The following is a 21262-nucleotide window of genomic DNA, read 5'->3' as shown; positions in this document are numbered from 1 at the left end:
TGAGAATGACAGTGGAAGAGCTGGCCTTGCCCCTTGCCAAATGCAGCAATCTGGAGAGCAGGCCCTGCATCTCGACTAGGCAAAACAGTAGAACTGGCCCTCGTGGTATGAGTATGGGTGAGTTGGACCTGATGGTGTGAGAGCAGAATTGGCCCCACTCCTTTCTGTTACATTGTGTGAGGTGGGGGCGCCCCCCCCCCGGCAGTGCTGGAGAGCTTCCCTGGGTAGTGACAATGAGAAAGCTGGCAGGCTGATCAACCCAGCTACCACTCAGGCCCAGAACCAGGACTCCAACGTAACCCACCCCAACATCTACCTCATCTATGAACCGCTGCAGCATGTGAAGAGGCTGGTCCTATAGATCCAAAGTTGCAGGATCTCCACACACAGGACAACAACTGGATATCCAAGAGGAGTCTCAGTGAGGACCCAGTCAGACCAACGACTCTTTGCAATGAACATTTACAAGATTATGGACTAAAGGTTATACAGTGTAACTCACTGGACCACACTTAGCTTTCAGGCTAAGTTTTTTTTAACTTTGTTTTGTTTTTTGTTTTCACTTTTAAATTTTGTTTTTGAGGGGACAGGGAGATGAGTGGGACTGGGATGCATGATGTGAAATCCAAAGAATCAATAAAAAGGAAAAAAAAGAAGAAATCCAGGGTTATTAAATCCACATAGGTATTACAGGAATTTAATTTTTACTAATCTTTTCTTATGGGAGTTATAGTGGGAAGACTAGAATAAGGGTAACATCTTTGCTCTAATCCTTCTCTTAGCTGAAGAATAACCAGCTACCACTCTCAATACATAATCATAGAGCAAAGATAAGTAGTACGAAATCATCAGTGAGCAGGAAAGCAGTCTTTAACCTGAGAAAGGAAGGGCACAACCTTGTATCTATTGCTGAGAGGTGAGCATTTAAGTAATTGTAACAGGATCCAACCCTTGGTAGAAATTAGGGGTGTTTTCATGATTTTATCTTTTGTTTTGTTTTGCTTTTTGAGACAGGGTTCGTATATATCGAAGGCTGACCTTCAACTGTGACCCTTCTGCTTCTGTCTTTTGAATGCTGGGACTATAACCTGACAAGTTGATTATTTTCTATATTGTAGGGAATATTTAAAAGAGGCTTTGAGAAGTTAACATATGTAAAGCAGTTGTACATCCTTCTAGGCTACACCATCTGCCTTTGACAAGAATGGCTGAATGAGCTCATGGTAACATAGAACAAAAGTCAAAGATATACATACATACTTATTTAATCTTAGATTGACAAAGAAAAACAAAACCTCATGTTGACTGAGGAGGTCTCTAAACCTACGATGCATTTTATAATGCCCCCTTCTATATGATTATGATCTTTAAATTTACTATAACTAATGAAAAATATTCAAATAAGCAAATACAGTTGGTCAAGATAGAGTATCTAGTGGTTCCACCCGGTCTTCATCTGGAAGGTGAATCCACTTTATATGCCACACCGAGGGTTTCCTTACTCCTTCAGAAAACATTTCAGTTGTTCCTGTAGGTGATAAATCTGTAAAGAGAGAGAGAGGCAGAGGAACATTACAAAAGTTATCTGAATTTTTTTCTGGTATTCCAAACTTTATTTTAAAAACTTCCTTCATTACAATTTCAAAAGTATGACAAAAATCCTGTGGTTTTTTTTTTTTTTTTACCATATCAAAGAATTGATACCAATCCCAGTTCCCATTCCCTCCTGCTCTCCCCAATTTCCTCCCACCCCAACTCCCATCTATTACTCAGAAAGGGTGAACCCTCCCATGCGAGTCAACAAAGTCTGGCACATCACTTTGAGGTAGGACAAAGGCCCTCCCCCCCATGTCTAGGCTGAGCAAAGTATCCCTCCAAAGAGAATGGGCTATAAAAAGCCAGTTCAAACACTAGGGATAAATCCTAGTCTCACTGCCAGTGGCCTCACAGACTGCCCAAGTCACAAAACTGTCACCCACATTCAGAGAGCCTAGTTCAGTTCCATGCAGGCTCCCCCGCTGTCAGCCCAGAGTCAGTGAGCTTCCACTAGCTCAGGTCAGCTGGAGGACAAGTATTTTATCTGGGTTATTCAACACTCTATCTAGTGTTTTTCACTCCAGAGGTATTCAATAACTGCTGAATGAACAGATTTTCAAAAAGATCTTGATCCACCCTGCTATTTTCACTCAGAATATATGTTTACCACTATTCTTATAAGACAAACAGCCTGAAATTAGATTAGAGGTGGGTGAGTTCTTCATAGCAATTTATTTATTTTAAAACACGCTTCTTACCTCCTCACACTTTTGTCTTTCCAATATGTTAAGCTGCCCCAAAACATACTGGAAATGCCTCTGAAAAAAATAAATTGTATCAGTGATGAAAGATGTATCTTAAAGGAAGAGAGAACCACAGAACACAGTTTGTCACATATTTGATAAGAAAGCTGTCAATTATAGGAAGAAGGGTCATTTTAGAAAAACTGGAGCACAAAACTACTACCTGACAATCCAATCTTATTTTATGTACTCTCTACAGCATTTTTCTTGTCCTCAAGTAAATGGGTGAAATGTCTACATGCTACATTTTTCCTAGGGTTATATAAGTCCTCCATTTCTTCTCACTAGAACAGAATATTACTACTCCTAACACTACATACAATACCACATATATGTAAATCACAATAGTGTCAGATATCTGAATCTTTCAAGATATATCTATATCTATTACCTTTGGCTATTCCAAAGGACTACAGCTGAAGTGGGTATAGCTCTATGCCAAACTGCTTGCCTTTGACAACTACTGCTTCACAAAAAAAGAAAAAAGAATTAAATCTAGCAAAGGATTAGCTCAGTGCTTTAGAATCACCTTACTACCAAGATGGGATTAAATGTGACATAGCAATATATTTTCCTTTCACTAAAACTCTGAAAAATGTATCCATAAAAATAATTCAATCATGTTTCAGCATACATGATAAGAATTTTAAATTAATTTGGTCATTTTTTACTGAAACAAATAATATATGTATGTATGAATGTATAAACAACAGGCTTATTCTATATATTGCCAATTACTATGGTTCCTCTTGGAGTTTTAATTCTTTTTGTTGTTACAAGTTTTTTCTTTTTGTTGTTACAAGGTCTTACTGTGTAGCCCTGGCTGATCTGGGACCTGTTACGTGTGGCCAGGTGTTCTCAAATTCACAGAGATCCACGTCTACCTCCCCAGTACTGGGGATAAAAGCATGTACCATGATACTCACCTAGTTGTAATGTGTTAGAAAGTGGGGATGGTGACATTATCTATGTTGCAGGGAGCTGAGGATTAAATAATAATGCATAATACTTTTATGCACTGTCTGCATAGTAAATACTCAGTCATTATCTCAGGTCACCTAGTCCCATTCTCCATAAAAATGCTTATATTATAAAAATTACTCAAACATAATAAAACAGGGCTATTTTTAGTATAAGTTTCTAAGAAGTTATTTAGGTTTATGAATGAACTACATAGTGATGGCACAAGTGGAAACACAGATGAAATTTTGAAAGTAAGGGACCAGGCTGTTTAACAGCTAAAAAGAACTTACCTTAAGGGTCAAGTTTTCCACATTCCTAAGGAGCTCTTTCTGACGTTGTGCTTTTTTATAAATATGTTGGAGCTTTTTTTCTTTGTAATCAATCAATCTCTTAATTCCTGTGACTAAAAGAAGTAGAGAGAATTTTTGTATATAAATATAGCTTTAAATAATGGACCAAGTCACAAATCAAGTAAAACTCGAAGGACAAAAAAACTTCTGAAAACTAAGCATTGCATGTGGGGGACCAAATATCCCTGTTATGGAATATTTCGGGTCCCAGGTTCTGGCCACCATAAACAGTGGTGGCGCCAGGAAACTCTGGCCCACTATTGTATTGTCAATGTCAGCAGGGATACTTTTGTTTACCATGGCCTCGGGATAATATGCCTCCTAATTTGCATATCTATGCACCTAAGCATCTGAATAGGTAGGCCTGCACCTGGGCAGGGAGATGAGAGGTATGTGAGTATGAGAGAGTATGAGGACAGAAGGTTAGGAGCGAAGTGAAGTGGGCCAGTGGCAAGAGGAGAGAGGAGAACAAAGAGAGAAATGGTTGCCTCTTAGTATTAGCAGGATGGTTAAGGGACACCAGAAAAGATGGCTAATAAAGAAATGGCTCTAGTTCCACAACATGGAACTGAGAGTTCTCTGAAGATGACAAGATGCCTGCGTTTGGTCTTTATCACCATTGGGTTCCTCGAAGCTTCCAGGTCCACACACCCCCACTCAGGTAGAACCTCATGGTCTAAGGCTGAGACATGCTGGACCACGACAATTGCACATACTGAATGTTCAGAGTTAGCCTTTTATACTGCCACCCAATTCCTTTGTCTTTCCCCCGACTTACTTATTGAACTGTAATCTTTTTGTGTTTCATAGAAGTCAGGTTGAATAAATTTGGCTTGCAGCTCCCTTTCTAAGACAGCTTCAAAATAGTCTATCTCCTTTTCTTCTTCATCCTCTTCATCCTCTTCATCATCCTCATCCTCATCATCACTCGCTTCTTGATCATCCTCATCTTCAATTTTATCATCCTTTTCTTCCACCTCATTACTGTTACTGCCAGAATCAACAAACATCTCTCGAAGCATATCATATCCTATTGATGTAAGCAAAGATAAAATGAACCAATCTAAAGTTTTGGAAGTGATCTTACCCCCAAATAGAAGTACATGCCTTACGATGAAATTCACTGGGCAACCAGTTAATTTTATAAATTATTTTCCTATGGGAAGAATATTCCCTTTGTAAAATAATGACAAGGAATGTGAAACACTAACATTCATCTGTGTATTCAATTATCAAGATATATGGAGAATTTGAGGGCCCATAGGAAGTTGAATACCAGGGCATATAGGAGATTAGAATTCCAATCTAAAAATGATGAGACAGACGATTCCCCCATGGGAAGCCGCACCCTCTCTGGGCAGTGGATGAGGGGGTGGGGTGGGGAGAAGGTGGAGGAGTGGAGGATAAGAAGGAGAGGGAAATGGGATTGCTATGTAAAATAAGATGGTTTTAAAAAGAAAATAAAAGAATTCCAATCTAAAAACCCTAAAATCATGGGAGGACTGTAAGAACAAAACACCTGGATGACCCTAACCCCGCCCCCTAACAACCCAGGCACTCACTCACCCACCATGCCTTTCGACCTTTGCCCTACTGCGCATATGCAACCTTCCCTTTAAAAGGTCCTGCCCCACACCCCTAGCTCTTTCTCTCGGCTCCCCTAGGGTTGGCTGACTGCCCATCCCTCCTTTCCCCCCTCTCTGATAAATAAACTCCACATGGATTGCTTATCCGTTGTTCCTTTCTATATTAGCAGCTGCAGCTTAAACAAAAGAATAACATTTGGCGCCCTGGACGTGGGAAGGCTCTGCCCTTGATACCCCCTCCACATCCCGCTGGCGGGTACATGTTGGGTCAAGGGCATCCTTATCACTCGGATAAACAATCCACATTCCAGATCACCGGTTTGCTGGGATTCTGCATACAACACCGGACCCAATTCGGTAAGGCTACCCCTTTCAGTCAGCGTAAATGTCTCCCTGAACCCGAGGGACTGACCGTTGATCGTCCGGCACCCCTCTGGTGTTCTTGGAGGCGGGGGAGCACCCGGCCATGACCTTCACGGTTACGGTCGACCCCCTTCGCCGACAATCCCTCTTGGCTTACTTCCTAAGGGTGGTCCCATCAGTAGCTACATGCTCCCTTGGCGGTTAGTCGCTGCGCTGCGGGACTGTGGGATTTTCTGTTTTCTTTTTTCTTCTTCGGGACAGCTGAGTCCCTGTTCAGACCCAGGGTCTATCGGGCTAAGGCCCATCGGTACCCACCCCCCGGGCTGACAAGCATCCGGAGAGGGGCTTTTACCGGTTTTTTAACTTATTCACCCATGGGGAATAAGCCAACTAAGGAAATAAGCCCATCCACACCGCTGGGATGTCTTTTAGAGAACTTAAAACCCTTCAACCTAATGCCGTTAATTAAGGCATCTAGACTCACATATCTCAGTACTAAAAAATGGCCTAGGTATTCCTTAGAGAACCAGTCTCACTGGCCCCCAAACGGGACATTAGACCCCGAGGTTTTGCGGGATTTATCTAACTTCTGTCAGCAAACCGGAAAATGGAAGGAGTTACCTTATGTACAGGCTTTTTTCTATCTATCTGCTAAACACTCTCTCTCTCCCTCCTCATCCCCAATTCTTCTGGCTATGGAATCTAAGCCTGAATTAAATCTTATAGACTTGGATCCAGCTGATGAACCTCCACCGGTTCGCCTTCACCCTTCAGCTGCGCCTTCTAAAGCTTCTACTAAGATCCTTGAACCTTCTCTCTCTTCTGTCTCAACCGTCCCCGCTCCGGCTTCCTCTGACTCAGCTGCTTCTAAACAACCACTCTTGGCTCCTACCTTCACCCCACCTATTACCCGTTCTAGGACCGGATCCAGGGCTACTAAAGCTGATCCGGCCACCATCCTCCCCTTGCGTGAGGTAGCTGGTGTGGACGGCGTGGTTAGAGTTCACGTTCCCTTCCCACTATCAGAGCTCTCTCAGATTCAGCACAGATTAGGATCTTATACTTCTAACCCCACTGCCTTTATAAAGGAATTTCAGTATATTGCACAGTCTTATAGCCTTACTTTTCATGATGTCTTCATGATTTTAAGTAATAACTTACTACATGAGGAGCGCGAGCGAGTTTGGAATTATGCGAGGGCATGTGCAGATGAGATACATCAGACTCAGCCAACTCACCCTACTGGGAATGATGCTGTCCCGGAGAAGGAACCCCACTGGGATTATAACACCCCGGGTGGTATCCTGGCTAGAGACCAATTCGTAACCTGCTTAATGTCTGGTCTCCGTACGGCTGCCCTAAAGCCCATAAATTATGATAAACTCCTAGATATAGTTCAGGACAAATCAGAGAATCCTTCCCAATTCCTACAGCGTCTTAAACAGGCCTTTTTACAGTATACTAACTTAGACCCTGAGACGCTAGAGGGAAGACAACTTCTCATGACATACTTTTTCGCTCAGAGCTGCCCCGACATTAGGGCTAAACTTAAAAATTTGGAGAAAGGACCCCTAACTCCACAGGATGAGGCCCTAAGAGTGGCGTTTAAGGTGTACCATGGGAGAGATGGCCAGACCCTTAAGAACAGATACCAGATGCTAGCTGAAGCCGTCCGACCGGCCTCAGCATCCGCCCGGGATCCTTTGCCCTCTGGGGCCAGAGTACCGCAGCGTCCATGCTTCAAGTGTGGTCAAAAAGGGCACTGGGCCCGGGGTTGCCCGAACCCCTGCGCACCACGAAAGCCATGTCCTAGATGCCAGGAAGTAGGCCATTGGTCAGTGGACTGTCCCCGTGTCCCAGGTGACAAGAGGACATCAAACACAGGCGGCCTTCCAGTCGATCTCTTAGCTCTGGCTATAGATGAGGACTATGAATGACGGGACACTGGCTCCCTTGACCCGACCACCATCATCTCTGAAAGGGAGCCCCGGGTGGACATTAAAGTATCAGGGCGGTCTATCTCTTTCCTTTTGGACACCGGTGCCACATACTCAGTCCTAAAGGAGTTTTGGGGACCTACCTCTCCTTCTCGTCTTCCTATTGTCGGGGTAGGAGGACAGCCTTACTTACCTCAGCAGACTCCACCGCTTAGCTGTATTTTTAGGGGGATTCCCCTTACTCATCCGTTTTTGGTTATACCGACTTGTCCAGTACCTTTACTAGGGAGGGACCTCCTAGCTAAGTGGGAGCGGCTATTTCCTTTGCTCCCCACATTCGCCTAACTCCAGACTTGTAGGGAGCCGTCCCTGCATTCTCCATTACAATGATGGCGCCTGCAGGCACTGAATGTAAACAAGATTATTGCGCAGGCGCTGGGTAATTTTCCATTCCTTGATCTCTGCCTATTCCGTGGCGTCATATGGCCTGATGAGCTACAGCCAATCATAGGGTGACACGTCCCAGGCGGCGGCTGCCAGCCTTTATTAGGGGACGGGATTCTTGGCTCGGGGTCTCCGCTCTGGTAAGCTTATGCTCTCCTCTCAAGACGCATTAAAGCTTTACTGCAGAAGGATCGGAATGTCCTGTGTCGTTCTTGCTGGCGAGGTGATTGCGCGGGACACAGACTCGCCTGCTGCTCCCCTCCTCCTCCTTCTAGCTACTCAACCTTCGGGGTCCAGTACGTCATTTCCTTTACCAGCCTCTCAGGTAGACCCCAAGGTCTGGGACACCCAGAACCCTTCTGTGGCTAGACACCATCCCCCCATTGTCATTCAGTTACAGGATCCCTCTAAGTACGTTGCTCAAGTTCAGTACCCACTCCCACTCCAAAGCCTTAAGGGACTTAAACCTATTATCTCTGACCTCCTAAGGAAAAAGCTACTTCGTCCTACCTCCTCCCCCTTTAACACCCCTATACTGGCAGTAAAAAAACCTAATGGGACTTTTCGTCTGGTTCAGGACCTCCGGCTCATTAACTCTGCGGTCGTGCCCCTCCATCCTGTGGTTCCTAACCCTTACACACTCCTCTCTACTATCCCCCCGGGGACATCTCACTTCTCAGTTTTAGACCTTAAGGATGCCTTTTTCTCTATACCCCTCCACACCCGGTCTCAAAATATCTTTGCTTTCACCTGGACTGATCCAGATACTCATGTCTCCACTCAGCTCACCTGGACTGTCCTACCTCAGGGTTTCCGGGACAGCCCACACCTTTTTGGTCAGGCCCTGGCTTCTGACCTGCTCTCTCTGTCTTTCCCTAAATCCAAGTTCATACAGTATGTAGATGATATTTTACTTTGTAGCCCCTCCTTGGAAGTTAGCCGGACTGACACTTCCACCCTCCTAAATTTCCTGTCTAGCAGGGGTTACAGAGTCTCACCTTCTAAGGTTCAATTGTCTACTACTCAGGTCACCTATTTGGGACTAACCATTACCCCAACCCACAAAGCTATTACTGTAGACAGGAAAAACTTAATCGGGTCTCTTGCAGTTCCTTCTACTAAAGAGGAGATTTTATCATTTCTGGGAATAGCTGGCTTCTTACGTACCTGGATCCCCTCTTACTCCCTCCTTGCCCGCCCCCTTTATGAGGCAGCTCTCGGACCTCCCCATGAACCCCTCCTTAACCCTGTTACTAAGCCCTTTCAGAGACTTAAACAGGCTCTCCTAAAAGCCCCTGCTCTTCATCTACCAGATTTAACTCGTCCTTTCTCCCTCTATGTAACAGAAAAAGAAGGATTTGCCCTTGGAGTTCTAGGTCACCAGCTAGGACATTCCTTTGCACCTGTAGCTTATCTGTCGAAGAAGCTAGACCTAACCACCCAAGGATGGGCATCCTGCACACGTGCTTTAGCAGCTGCTGAGCTTCTTATCCGTGAGTCAAAAAAACTAACCTTTGGGTCACCCATCACTGTCTTCTCTCATCACAACCTGTCCCATCTCCTAACCTACAGAGGCTTACAAACTCTACCTCCTTCCCGAGTTCTTTCCCTCCAGGTGGCATTAGTAGAAGATGCCACCCTTACTTTCCAATCTTGCCCACCCCTTAATATCTCAAATCTTCTACCTCAACCTAATGCTAACTATTCTCCAACTCATTCCTGCATTGAAACCTTAGAGGAACTATTGCCCCACCCTTCACACATACAGGAGGGCACACTACCTCAGGCCACCTATACCTGGTACACAGATGGCAGCTCCTTTTTACATGAGGGGACCCGTAAAGCGGGCTATGGCATAGTGTCAGACACCAGGGTAGTAGAAGCACGGGCACTTCCTGCCCACACTACTAACCAACAGGCTGAATTAATAGCCCTCACCCGTGCCTTCCAATTGGCACAGGGACATTCTCTAAATGTTTACACAGACTCTAAATATGCTTTTCATATCCTCCTGTCCCACGCAGCTATTTGGAAGGAACGTGGGCTACTTACTACAAGAGGAGGATCCATAACTAACTCAGATTATATTATGGCTATGCTAAGGGCCTCTCACCTCCCCAAAGCTATAGGAATTATTCACTGTCGGTCACACCAGACTGACAGCTCCGTTATCTCTAGGGGCAACAATCGGGCTGATAGAACAGCTAGGGCTGCAGCCCTCCGAGGCCCAGATCTACCTCACCCACCACAGGGAGTTCATACACTACAACCCACATCCTCACAGCCACCTCCTGACATGAGACAAATTCTGTCTTACTTACACCAGCTTTTCCACCCTAACAGTAAGGCTCTTTCTCTGTTTGTCAAGGCTCACCTCAAACCTACTTCTGAGGACTTAAATTTCTTAAAAACTATCACTGCCTCCTGTAAAACCTGTCAGATGTCAAACCCTAACTCCAAGTATCGTAACTCCCCTTTTCCCACCCACCAGGCTAGGGGCTCTCTCCCAGGGACTGACTGGCAACTTGACTTCACCCACATGCCCACAGTCAGGCGAGTTAAATACCTCCTGGTACTAGTGGATACTTTCTCAGGTGGGTAGAAGCGTTTCCTACTACTAACAAGAAAGCTCAGACTGTCTCTAACATCCTTCTCAGGGAAATTATCCCCCGGTTTGGGATTCCAGCCTCTCTTCAGTCAGACAATGGTCCTGAGTTTACCTCTCAGATCTCTCAAACCCTGTCTAAAGCTCTCAATATTCCTTGGCATTTTCATATTCCATACCACCCCCAGTCCTCAGGGAAGGTGGAGAGAACTAACCGTTCTTTAAAGACTGTTCTGGTTAAAATGTCACAGGAACTTCACCTTGACTGGGTAAAGCTTCTGCCTCTGGCCCTTTTCAGGCTTAGGGCTCTCCCTAAACAACCACTTTTCATCTCACCCTTTGAACTCATGTACGGGCGGCCGGCTCTAACACCTGGCCTCTCACCTAAACTCTCGCCTCTCCCTGACCGCTTGCTTACACCTTTACTTCATCATCTCCGTTCCCTCCTTTGGGAATTTGCTGACCACTCTCTACCTCGGCCATGTGCCACCCCCTGTACCTCTCCAATTAACATAGGGGATCAAGTACTTCTTTCTCCTCCAGACCAGATCCCCTCCCCCCTGTCTCCTAAGTGGAAGGGCCCTTTCAAAGTAATTCTTGTCACTCCAACAGCAGCCAAGCTTGAGGGCCTTCCCCACTGGATTCACTTATCCCACCTCAAGCCCTTTACTTCCCCACCTAAGACTCACCCTTCATACACAGTTTCTACAACAGGACCCTGTTCCCTTAGGTTTCAGAGGACACTGAAATCATCCACTTTACCTCCTATTTCAGAAGAATAAGGCTCATTTTTTACAAGGCTGATTTAAACTTTCCTGCTTCTAATTACACTCTGCTCATTAATTTCCAAAGTATCTCACAATAATTTACTTAGCTATTGTTACAGGAATGCCAGCCTAAAAGCCATGGATCTAAAGATACAAGGACCACCAAGTGTTTGTGCCTTCTGGTTAAAGGTAACCAGAAAGATTTCATACCACCTAGATATGATTTAATATGTCTAATCTTTGTTTTCCCAAACTTTAAGGACTCTTGTAAGTTCCAGGGAGCCGAATCAGATCCAAACAGGTCAGATTCACTCCAGATAATATTCAACCCTTCCCCAGTCCCAATTTCCCTTCCCTCATCTTGGGACTCCTCGGGAACCCCTCCCTCATCTTACAATCTTCCCCTCAAATGACAGGACCTAAGAAATTTTTTTTTTCTAAACTTAACCTTGTCCTCTATTCTACAAACATCTTGCCAGGACCAAAAGGCACCAGAGTGGCCCGGACTACAATGAAACAACAATCAACTCCAGGACGTGGCAGCACCCCCAACCCCCCAAAGACGGTCAACGCCCCAGGCCAGCAGGAAGCAGCCTTAAGACATCTTCGCCTCCTACTTCCCTAACCTGCCACGCCCAATTCTCTAACTTTTATAATAAACAACAGCCGGGATTGTAAGAACAAAACACCTGGATGACCCTAACCCCGCCCCCTAACAACCCAGGCACTTACTCACCCACCATGCCTTTCGACTACTGCGCATATGCAACCTTCCCTTTAAAAGGTCCTGCCCCACACCCCTCGCTCTCTCTTTCTCTCGGCTCCCCTAGGGTTGGCTGACTGCCCATCCCTCCTTCCCCCCTCTCTGATAAATAAACTCCACGTGGATTGCTTATCCGTTGTTCCTTTCTATATTAGCAGCTGCAGCTTAAACAAAAGAATAACAAGGACCAATGAGGAATAAGGACAAAGGTATCCTTTTTCTGTGATTGGTCTGTGAGTCTATGGACCTATCACACAGAACACTTGCTCTTATCTGAAGCTCTTTCTCTATTTTCAATAAAGTACCTGATAAGCTACGACTACTCATTTGTGAGGTTCCTGGAATGCCTGAGACGAACCCTTGACTTTCTATTTCCTTGGTTTCATCATCAGCAATGACTTCCCAGCCTGAAAGTATAGTTGTCAAGGAAAAAGCAGAAGGTAAAGAGAATACACAGTTGAAAGGGAAGTGGCTCTTTAACTAAAAGTGCTCTTAATATTTAATTTAGGTCAAATTTAGATAATTGTATCTGCATTCTTAGTGTGGAGAACTGCCTTAAGTTACACACATAAATACACTTCTATTTTTCTTTTCTCCAATTTTATTTTTCTTCACTTTTGTATTTAAATTAGAAACAAGATGGTTTTACGTGTCAGTCTGAGTTCCCTCTCCCTCCCCTCCTCCCCTGCCCCCACTAACATGCTACCTATCCCATACCATTTCTGCTCCCCAGGAAGAGTGAGGCCTTCCATGGGGGGGGTCTTCAGAGTCTGTCATATCCTTTGGGATAGGACTTAGGCCCTCCCCTATGTTTCTAGGCTGAGGGAGTATCCCTCTATGTGAAATGGACTCCCAAAGTCCATTCCTATGCTAGGAATAAGTAGTGATTTACTACAAGAGGCCCCATAGATTTCCGAGGCCTCCTCACTGACACCCACATTCATGGGCTCTGGAGACCCCCCCATGGAAGACCGCACTCTCCCTGGGGAGCAGAAATGGTATGGAATAGGTAGGGTATTAGTGGGGGGGGCAGGGAGAGGGAAGGGAGAGGAAACTGGGATTGACATGTAAAACAATCTTTTTTCTAATTTAAATTTAAAAATGGAGAAAAATGTCCAAAGATCTACAAGGATGACACCAACTAATCATCTAAACAACAGTGGAGAGACTACCTTAAACACCCTCCCCTGATAATGAGATTAATAACTAACTTATATGCCATCCTAGAGCCTTCATCCAGCAGCTGATGGAAGTAGAAGCAGACCCACAGCTAAACACTGAACTGAACTGGAATCCAGTTGCATAGAGGGAGGAGTGATGAGCAAAAGGGTCAAGACCAGGCTGGTGAAACCCACAGAAACAGCTGACCTGAACAACGGGGAGCTCTTGGCCCCCAGACTGATCACTGGAAAACCAGCATGGAACATAAATACACTTCTATTGTCTGTATTTACCACTTTTAGCTAGAAAAATGACATTTCAAAAATAGTAAGCTATACACATCAAACCTGATGTGAGGACTAAGCATGATGCTTAGTGCTGCAGGGTTTACCTAGCACAGTAAGGCTCTGAATTTGATCTTCAACATCTCAAACAAAAGCAAAGCCACCAAGCAGAGGTGAGATTTGTCAGAACATGCACATGAGATGAAACAGACTATAGGGCAAGTCTTTGATGTAAAGGATACGGACACTGATTGCTTCAGCATCTGAGCACAGCAGTCTCTTCACTTCTTTTTCCACATTTGGAGATTCAGCATACTGAAGCAAAGTACGGAAGGAAATACCAGTAATGTCAGTTATCATTCAGTTTTATGTAAATACCTTTTTCCTATATGTTAACAGGCTGAAATTATTGGGCCTTGTTAGATGCTCATCCAACTTAAATAGTGCTATTTATGAAGGAATCTATCCAAAATCTGTATTTTTGTATAGCAAGCTCATTTTTCACAATTAAATCACTTGAAATGTTTAACCTTATCTGTCTATGACTCTATGGAAAAGATTTTTTTTTTTGGTTTTTCGTGACAAGGTTTCTCTATGCAGCTTTGGAGCCTATCCTGGCACTCGCTGTGGAGACCAGGCTGGCCTGGAACTCACAGAGATCCACCTGCCTCTGCCTCCCGAGTGCTGGGATTAAAGGCGTGCACCACCAATGCCTGGCTACTATGGAAAAGATTTTCAACATTTATGTTTTATTATTTATTTGCTTTGACTCATTGGCAAAGAACAGTAATTCCATGTTACTTATGAATAATTTGGTTTAAAATTCAAATTCCCAGACTTCATTTTCCCATCTTTATTATTAAAATGTTCCTACAAAAATCAGATCCTATCTGCATGTTCTTACTTGAACACAATTTCAAACGATTACTCCACAGCAATTAATTACTCATGACACAATTATAAATCAAGACTTTTGATGAGAAATATCATTAGCTCAAGCAATTGTTTGGTAAATTGAACCCCAAACTCCAAGGAATGGCTTTCGAAATGAAAATAAAGGGGGAAAGCAGTTTGCAATGCATGGCAACACTAGCAAAACTGGTCATCTTTTACCCCAGAAGTTGTTATTGAACATTAAATAATTATTTCCCAGTGAATAAAGTCCAGTATATGTGCATATGCATATGCATGTATACATGTTTATATAAAGCATATTGAAGAACACAATGAAGATTATGACCACTGCTGTACCTCACTGAAGCTGATTTCATCCATTTGTTTGACATCAGGAAGCTATGAAGTAAAGCACAACAAAGAATAATATTATAGTTTCATTTTTCTACTTAAAGCAATCTTAAAGAGCTCTACAACTATATTTAACTTCTTTTATATTTAGTAGACAAATTAACGCATAAATTAGGAAAGCTGATTTACAATTTTACCACAGTTTCAAAATTCTGACAAGGTTTCCTGTACACATATACAAGCTTATTCTAAAATTCATAGGAAGGTCACTGATTCTAAAATTTTAAAGCAATATTGGAGAAGCAAAATGAAGTGGTAGCAGTCAATCTCTGATATCAAGACTTACCACATTACAGTATCTGTGAAGAGATCAACACATGGATTAGTGTAACAGAATGACAACCCATAAACAGTTCCATACTAATATTCCCAAGGAAGAGGTAGAGGAGGAGAGGCAGTAGAAGAAGAGGAAAAGGAGAAAGGGAATCTTAAAGCTTGTGCTTTTAAAAAACTGAAATATGGATTCTAGGCATAAATATAAAATCTTCAGTATCTGGGCTAAGCAAAACACTCCTTAGATTTAATAACAAAAAACCAAAATCCTTAAAATAAAAACATGAATAAATTAAGCCTCATCAAAACTAAAAATCTTACTGTCTACAAGTTCTTGTGAAGAAAACTAAAAACTCAAACTATTAACTATGAGAAGTTATTAATTAACTATGCATATATGATGGAAGATTAGTTAGTGTACAGAATAGAAAATGAACTCTTGGAACTTAACAAGTCATTTTAGAAAATGGGCAAAAGAAGCTAGGTGTCATGGTGCATATTTGCAATCTCAGAATTTAGACAATGAGGCAGGAGCATTGCTGTGAATTCAAGGCAATTATCTATCCAAAAGATACAAATTAATGCCACATTAAAATAACTACACACTTATAAAAATGGCTAAAATAAAATAAAAATGACAAGACTTAATTTAAGTAAGGAGGTGAAGAATGCATTCAGATACTATTGGCATTAATATAATGATACTTCCTCTGAAAACATTATGGCAGTTTCTTATAAGACTAAAAATGTTTGTGGCTAATGAAGTGGCTCAACATTAATATGCTTGCTATCAATCCTTATGACCTGAGTTCAATGCTTAGAATTAATTCTCAAATTTTCCTGTGAGCTCTATTTGTTGCACACATACTAAATGAATGTAAATAAACTTGAAAAGCTAATGTTTAGCAAGTGACATGCCTCAGTTGGTAAAGGGCTTGCTTAACATGCATGAAGCTCTGGGATTAATCCTTAGCAACATATAAAACAAGGTGTGATATGTGCCTGTAATCTCATCACTTGAGAGGTGGTGACAAGAAGATCAAAAATCATCTGTGACCACATGGCAAGTTCAATGCTAACCTGGACTACATGAGAAAGACCCTATCCCAAAAATATTTTTAAGCCTGCCTCTGGGGGGAGCTATAAAGATGGATCAGTGGTTACAAGAACTTGTTGCTCTTACAAAGAACCTGGGTTCAATTCCAATAAACCATTTATGGCGGCTCACAACCATCCTTAACCCAAGTTCCAGGCCATCCTGGAAGAAAAGATTTTGAATTGCTAGACCCTGAAGACCAGGGATGTAAGGCAAGAAGAAAGTATAAATAATCACAAAGGGACAATTATGAGTAATATTTTGTGGTGATATAACTGTTTAACATCTTGACAATGTAGGTGGATCACGAATCTTGCCATATAGCAAAACTGCATAGAATTAAACACATATACAAATACATAAGTATAGGTTGATGAGAAATTTCATTAAGATTAGTGAATTGCAATAATGATAATTTCATTTGTGATATTGTTCTATAGTTTTGTAAAATGCTACAAAGGGGAAAAGTAGAAAAAGAGTACATGGTAAACGTCTATTTCTTCCAACTGCATATGAATATTTGATTGTTTCAACGATTTTTACTAAATTTTTAAATAAGTCCAAGGAATCACACTCTTCTGTAGCTCACCTGAAGTAGGATTATGGATTTCAGCAGAACTACTTTATCCAGTCCTGGATGAGTTCAATTTAAAACTTTCTCTCCTTTTTAGAAAAAAAAATCTCACTATGTATCCCTAGCTAGCCTAATACTGGCAATGTAACCCAAGATGTCTCCAAACTGAAGGCAATCCTCTTGCTTCAGCTTCCCAAATGCTGAGTTCACAGGTAACCAACATGCCTGGTTTTAAATCTATAGCAGTTGAAAATTAAAAGCATGAGCCAAAATGTCAAATTCATGATTCTTCTAAATCCCTAACAATGAGCCTATAACTTAAAGAACTGGGTGTATTTTTATTCGCTGATGTAGTCCCAACTGCTAGCTCATAAATCTGTGGATTGTGCATATTTTTAATTCTTTTACATTTTTGAAGCAAGGTCTCATTTTATAGTCAGGGATTTTCTTAAACTCATGATCCTTCTGTTTTAGCCCCCAAGAGCTGAGATTACAGGTTGCTACATACCATCACAACTGGTAGGTATTGTTTATTGAACATATAAATGAATCAATGAATTTCCCAATTGACTTTCTACCTTTCTTTCCCTCACATAGTCCTCTCCTAATTCACCCAGCAGAAACACAAACAGCGGGAAACTAACCTTCTTTGTTGTTTTCCGGAATCGTTTTTTTCTGACATTCTTAAGTGGTGGAGTAACTAAAATAAACACATGATGAGATAGGCCATATGACTGATGACTGTCCTGCATCTACATGAATTTTACTAAGAAATATGTCATGGCATGACTTTTTTCTTTAAAAATAAGAGGTTAGCCCTCATCCAGTAATTGATGGAACCAGATGCAGAGATCCACAACCAAGAACCAGGCCGAACTCCAGGAATCCAGTCTAAGAGAGGGAGGAGGGAACACCTGAGCAAGGGAGGTCAAGATCATGATGGAGAAATCTGCAGAGACAGCTGAACCAAGCTCATGAACTCTAGACCTACAACTGTGGAGACTCTGGGGGACAAAACTAGGCCCTCAGTATGTAGGAGACAGTTGTGAAGCTTGGACTAGCTAAGGGGCTCCTGGCAGTAGGACCACAATACAAACCTGGTACATGAGCTAGCTTGTTGGAGTCCATTCCCTAGGGTAAGATGCCATGCTGAGTGGCAGTAGGACCATGATATCCCAGTACATGAGCTAGCTTTCTGGAGCCCCCTCCCCATGGTGGGCTGCCATGGTCAGTCTTAATGCCAGGGAGAGGGGTCTGTCCCGGCCCCAACCTATTGTGCCAGACTATGTTGACTCCTCATGGGAGCCCTTACCTGTGAGGAGCAGAGGACTGGGGTTGGGCTAGTGGGGAGGTGAGCGGAGATGGGGGAAGACAGGGAAGAAGCGAGGGGAGTTTGTAGGAACGGTGGAAGGAAGAACTGTGGTTGGAATGTAAAATGACATAAAAAATGTTTTAAATGAAAATAAAAATAAGGTTAATAAACCAGGTAAGAGGTCCCTGATTCATAGATTTGCAATTCAAGAGATAAGTGTAGTGAGCCAGAATGAGCAAGGGATTGATGACTTACTGCCATGTTTCCAATTATATTTCTTTTTATCTGTCTTCTCTTCACCACCTGCAGCTACAGTAGGATCAGGAGAGGCAGCTGATTGTTCTGGGGAAGACTGAGACTCACCATCAGCACTGCATACAAGCATCTATATTTAGAAAAGAAAGAGAAGTTTGCTATTGCCCCAAATACTGGTTAGTAATAAAACATGAACAGACCACAAGAAATCTGGAGCACAAATGATTCTTGGCATTTCCCAAAACTAAGTACTATGTAATATACATTCAGATTCCAGACTATATCACTTTCCCATCCTCTCCTACTTCCTTCTCCCCCTTCTCTCTCCCTGAAGCATGATATAGAGATTTGACCTTTACCTGGTGTTTACCACTGCAGAAGCAATACCATTAAACACATACATTTTAGCATTTTGATTTAGAGAGGAAATCAGAAAGCACCAATAGGGATGACAAGTAAGTAATTTTCTTCAGAGTTAACGCACTGCTCTAGTAGAAAATGAAGAAAAAAACCTTAGCCATTTGTATTTTTTAATTAATTAAAGTCACTCAAAATGGCAAACAAGGAGCAGGAGTTTGAAAAAGTAAAGAAATAAAAATTTAAGTATCATATACCAAACCAGAGCATGACATTCTGTTCCCATGCAATTGGGCTGGTGATTATAAATGTTATATAGCCATTTGGCAAATAGAACAGAATACTGGCAGAAAGGCTGAAGATTCCACAAAGGGTATGAGAACTAGAGGATTAAGAAAATCAACCCAGTGGTGGTGATAGAGCTCAGTAGTGGATAGAACACTTTGCATAGCATGAATGAGGCCTTGGACCTGGTCCTCAGCACTAAAAAACAAAACAAGATTTTGTACATCTGGGGATGTCACTCAGTTGCTAGAGTGCTTGTCTAATATGCACAAAGCCCTAGGTTTGATCGTCAGCACAACTTAAGAGTGCAGAAAGGCATGTCTGAAAGCCCAGCACTTGGTAGTTGAAAAAAGAAAGATTAGAAGTTTAAAATCCTCCTCGGCTACATTCTCAGTTTGAGGCTATCCCAGGATATATGAGGAGACCATGTCTCAAAAAATTTCATACCTGAGAAATATCTGCTGTTTTATAAAATGTTTTTCTATCAACAGTTTTCAGGCTTCCGATAACACAAGGCAAATTAACCAGTTTAGCAGGCAGTGAGACATCTTCTATCTGAACAACTGCATGATGTCCATCAGCTAAAGAAAAGCAGAGAAAATTAATATTGACATTCCAATGGAATGTTCAGTCTCCAGGAATTTGAATAATGAAGACTTATGTTCAATAGACAAGTTCTTCGATAAAGCTTACTATTTTTGAAAAGCTAGAAATCAATACTCAATCAGTAACTTCCAGAAATAAATAAATATATATATGTAAAATTGTTTTCACATATTGTATGTTATTAGTTCAAAACTAAGTTTCTTTCTAATGGTAGCAAAGGTGACAAAGGCAGCAACTGTTTTCCTGTTATCACTAAAAGCAAATTTCATTCATTTAAACACATTCCTTAAAAAAAGAAAGCATTTGATTGTAGCATTGTATATGTATGTTTTATAAAGGTTGGAATGATAACACACTCTATTCTTTTTCACACCTTTAATGCATACTATAATGACTGGTACACATAGCAAATTATTGTATAATATATTGTGAATTGATATTAACTACTTACAAGAAAAGTCAATTTTTAGTTTATCCTTCATGGAAACACCTCTAGAATGTATAATCTTCCTAACAGCATAAGCATGTTCCTAAAAAGGAAGTAAATTAAAAATCAGTAAGATTGTCTAATTAAGAGTCCTCCTTAAATAAAACTTACATTTCCCAAATGTTAACTATGCTTTGTACTATTAGAGCCCATGAATTGTATAAATCAAGTTAAATGAACTCAACTCAAATTTCATCATTATCTTTCAGGAACTACATTTGGTGCCTCCTCCCAGCTTTTTAGTTCTACTTCTTACTGTTTATCCTACCGTTGCAGGAGCTAAGGAAAAACTTTAGCTACAGTTCACTACATATATTAGTTGACTATAATAGATAATAGCTTTCCAACCACCTCTATCATAGCCTCCTAAATGAAATAATCTCGAACATGGTTATCGATGGAGCAAAAGAGTCAAGCCTAATGTTAAAATGAGTTTGACAACCTTGCTTGGTGATGAATTTGCAGATGATATAGCGGTAGTCCCTCCAACCACCTCTTCTGAGATGACAGAAAAAATTTTAGAACAGTCTTACCTTGGCTGTCCAGAAAATTGTCTGTTAATGTTTGTGATAAATGACTGGATGATCCGTAATTGTCATTGTCATAGCTGTTTTGACAGGGAATTAAGCCACATGATTGATGGTATATACAGGAACAAAGAAATATTGTGAGAGGAATACGTACTACTATAGGACTTCTTAATAGAACATGATTTCTGGGAAGCAAATGTTCTGAGTTTTTATAACCTGAAATGTAAATGTCACCTTAGCGGAACTACACTTTTATTCTGAGATAATAAAAGTTACTTACCGGAGGCAGACGCAATATAAACTGTTCCTCGATTTCTTGGGATTCATCATGCTTTAAACTCATGGCTTGTTTTTGAGTTCATAAAAAAGAAAACAAAGTCACTGTAAACTCTTGCTCACTCTGCTGACCATTTTTGGCTATATTATATCACATTATATGGTTATATTATTTTATACTGGTTATATTATATCTTACTCATAATTCTCATTGAAAAGGGGTGCATATATTTTCGAAATACTTTATTTAACGTCTTGATTTCTAAACGTCATCACTTCCAAAGTCAGTCCAAATTACATGATGTAATGTGATGAACAAATTAGTTAAGTTGTTGTGAAAACAT

At 41.6% G+C, this 21262-nt stretch overlaps 1 protein-coding gene across 1 annotated transcript; it reads right to left on the bottom strand.

The window, feature by feature from the left end:
• Positions 1–1498: 1498 nt before the first annotated feature.
• Taf7l (TATA-box binding protein associated factor 7 like) lies at positions 1499–20985 on the bottom strand. The gene is made up of 12 exons (XM_027433037.2): positions 20923–20985; positions 20077–20155; positions 19467–19600; positions 18378–18507; positions 17455–17510; positions 14814–14855; positions 13805–13877; positions 12423–12524; positions 4431–4682; positions 3593–3705; positions 2295–2354; positions 1499–1543 (listed from the first exon to the last, which is right to left on the bottom strand). The coding sequence occupies exons 1-12, from the start codon at positions 20983–20985 to the stop codon at positions 1499–1501; spliced, it is 1149 nt and encodes a 382-aa protein (XP_027288838.1).
• Positions 20986–21262: the final 277 nt, after the last annotated feature.

This window comes from Cricetulus griseus, chromosome X (assembly GCF_003668045.3).
Source record: "Cricetulus griseus strain 17A/GY chromosome X, alternate assembly CriGri-PICRH-1.0, whole genome shotgun sequence".
NCBI classification, from domain to species: Eukaryota; Metazoa; Chordata; class Mammalia; order Rodentia; family Cricetidae; genus Cricetulus; species Cricetulus griseus.
The sequence above is the reverse complement of the archived record's forward strand: the minus strand, read 5'-3'. Positions and strand labels throughout refer to the sequence as shown.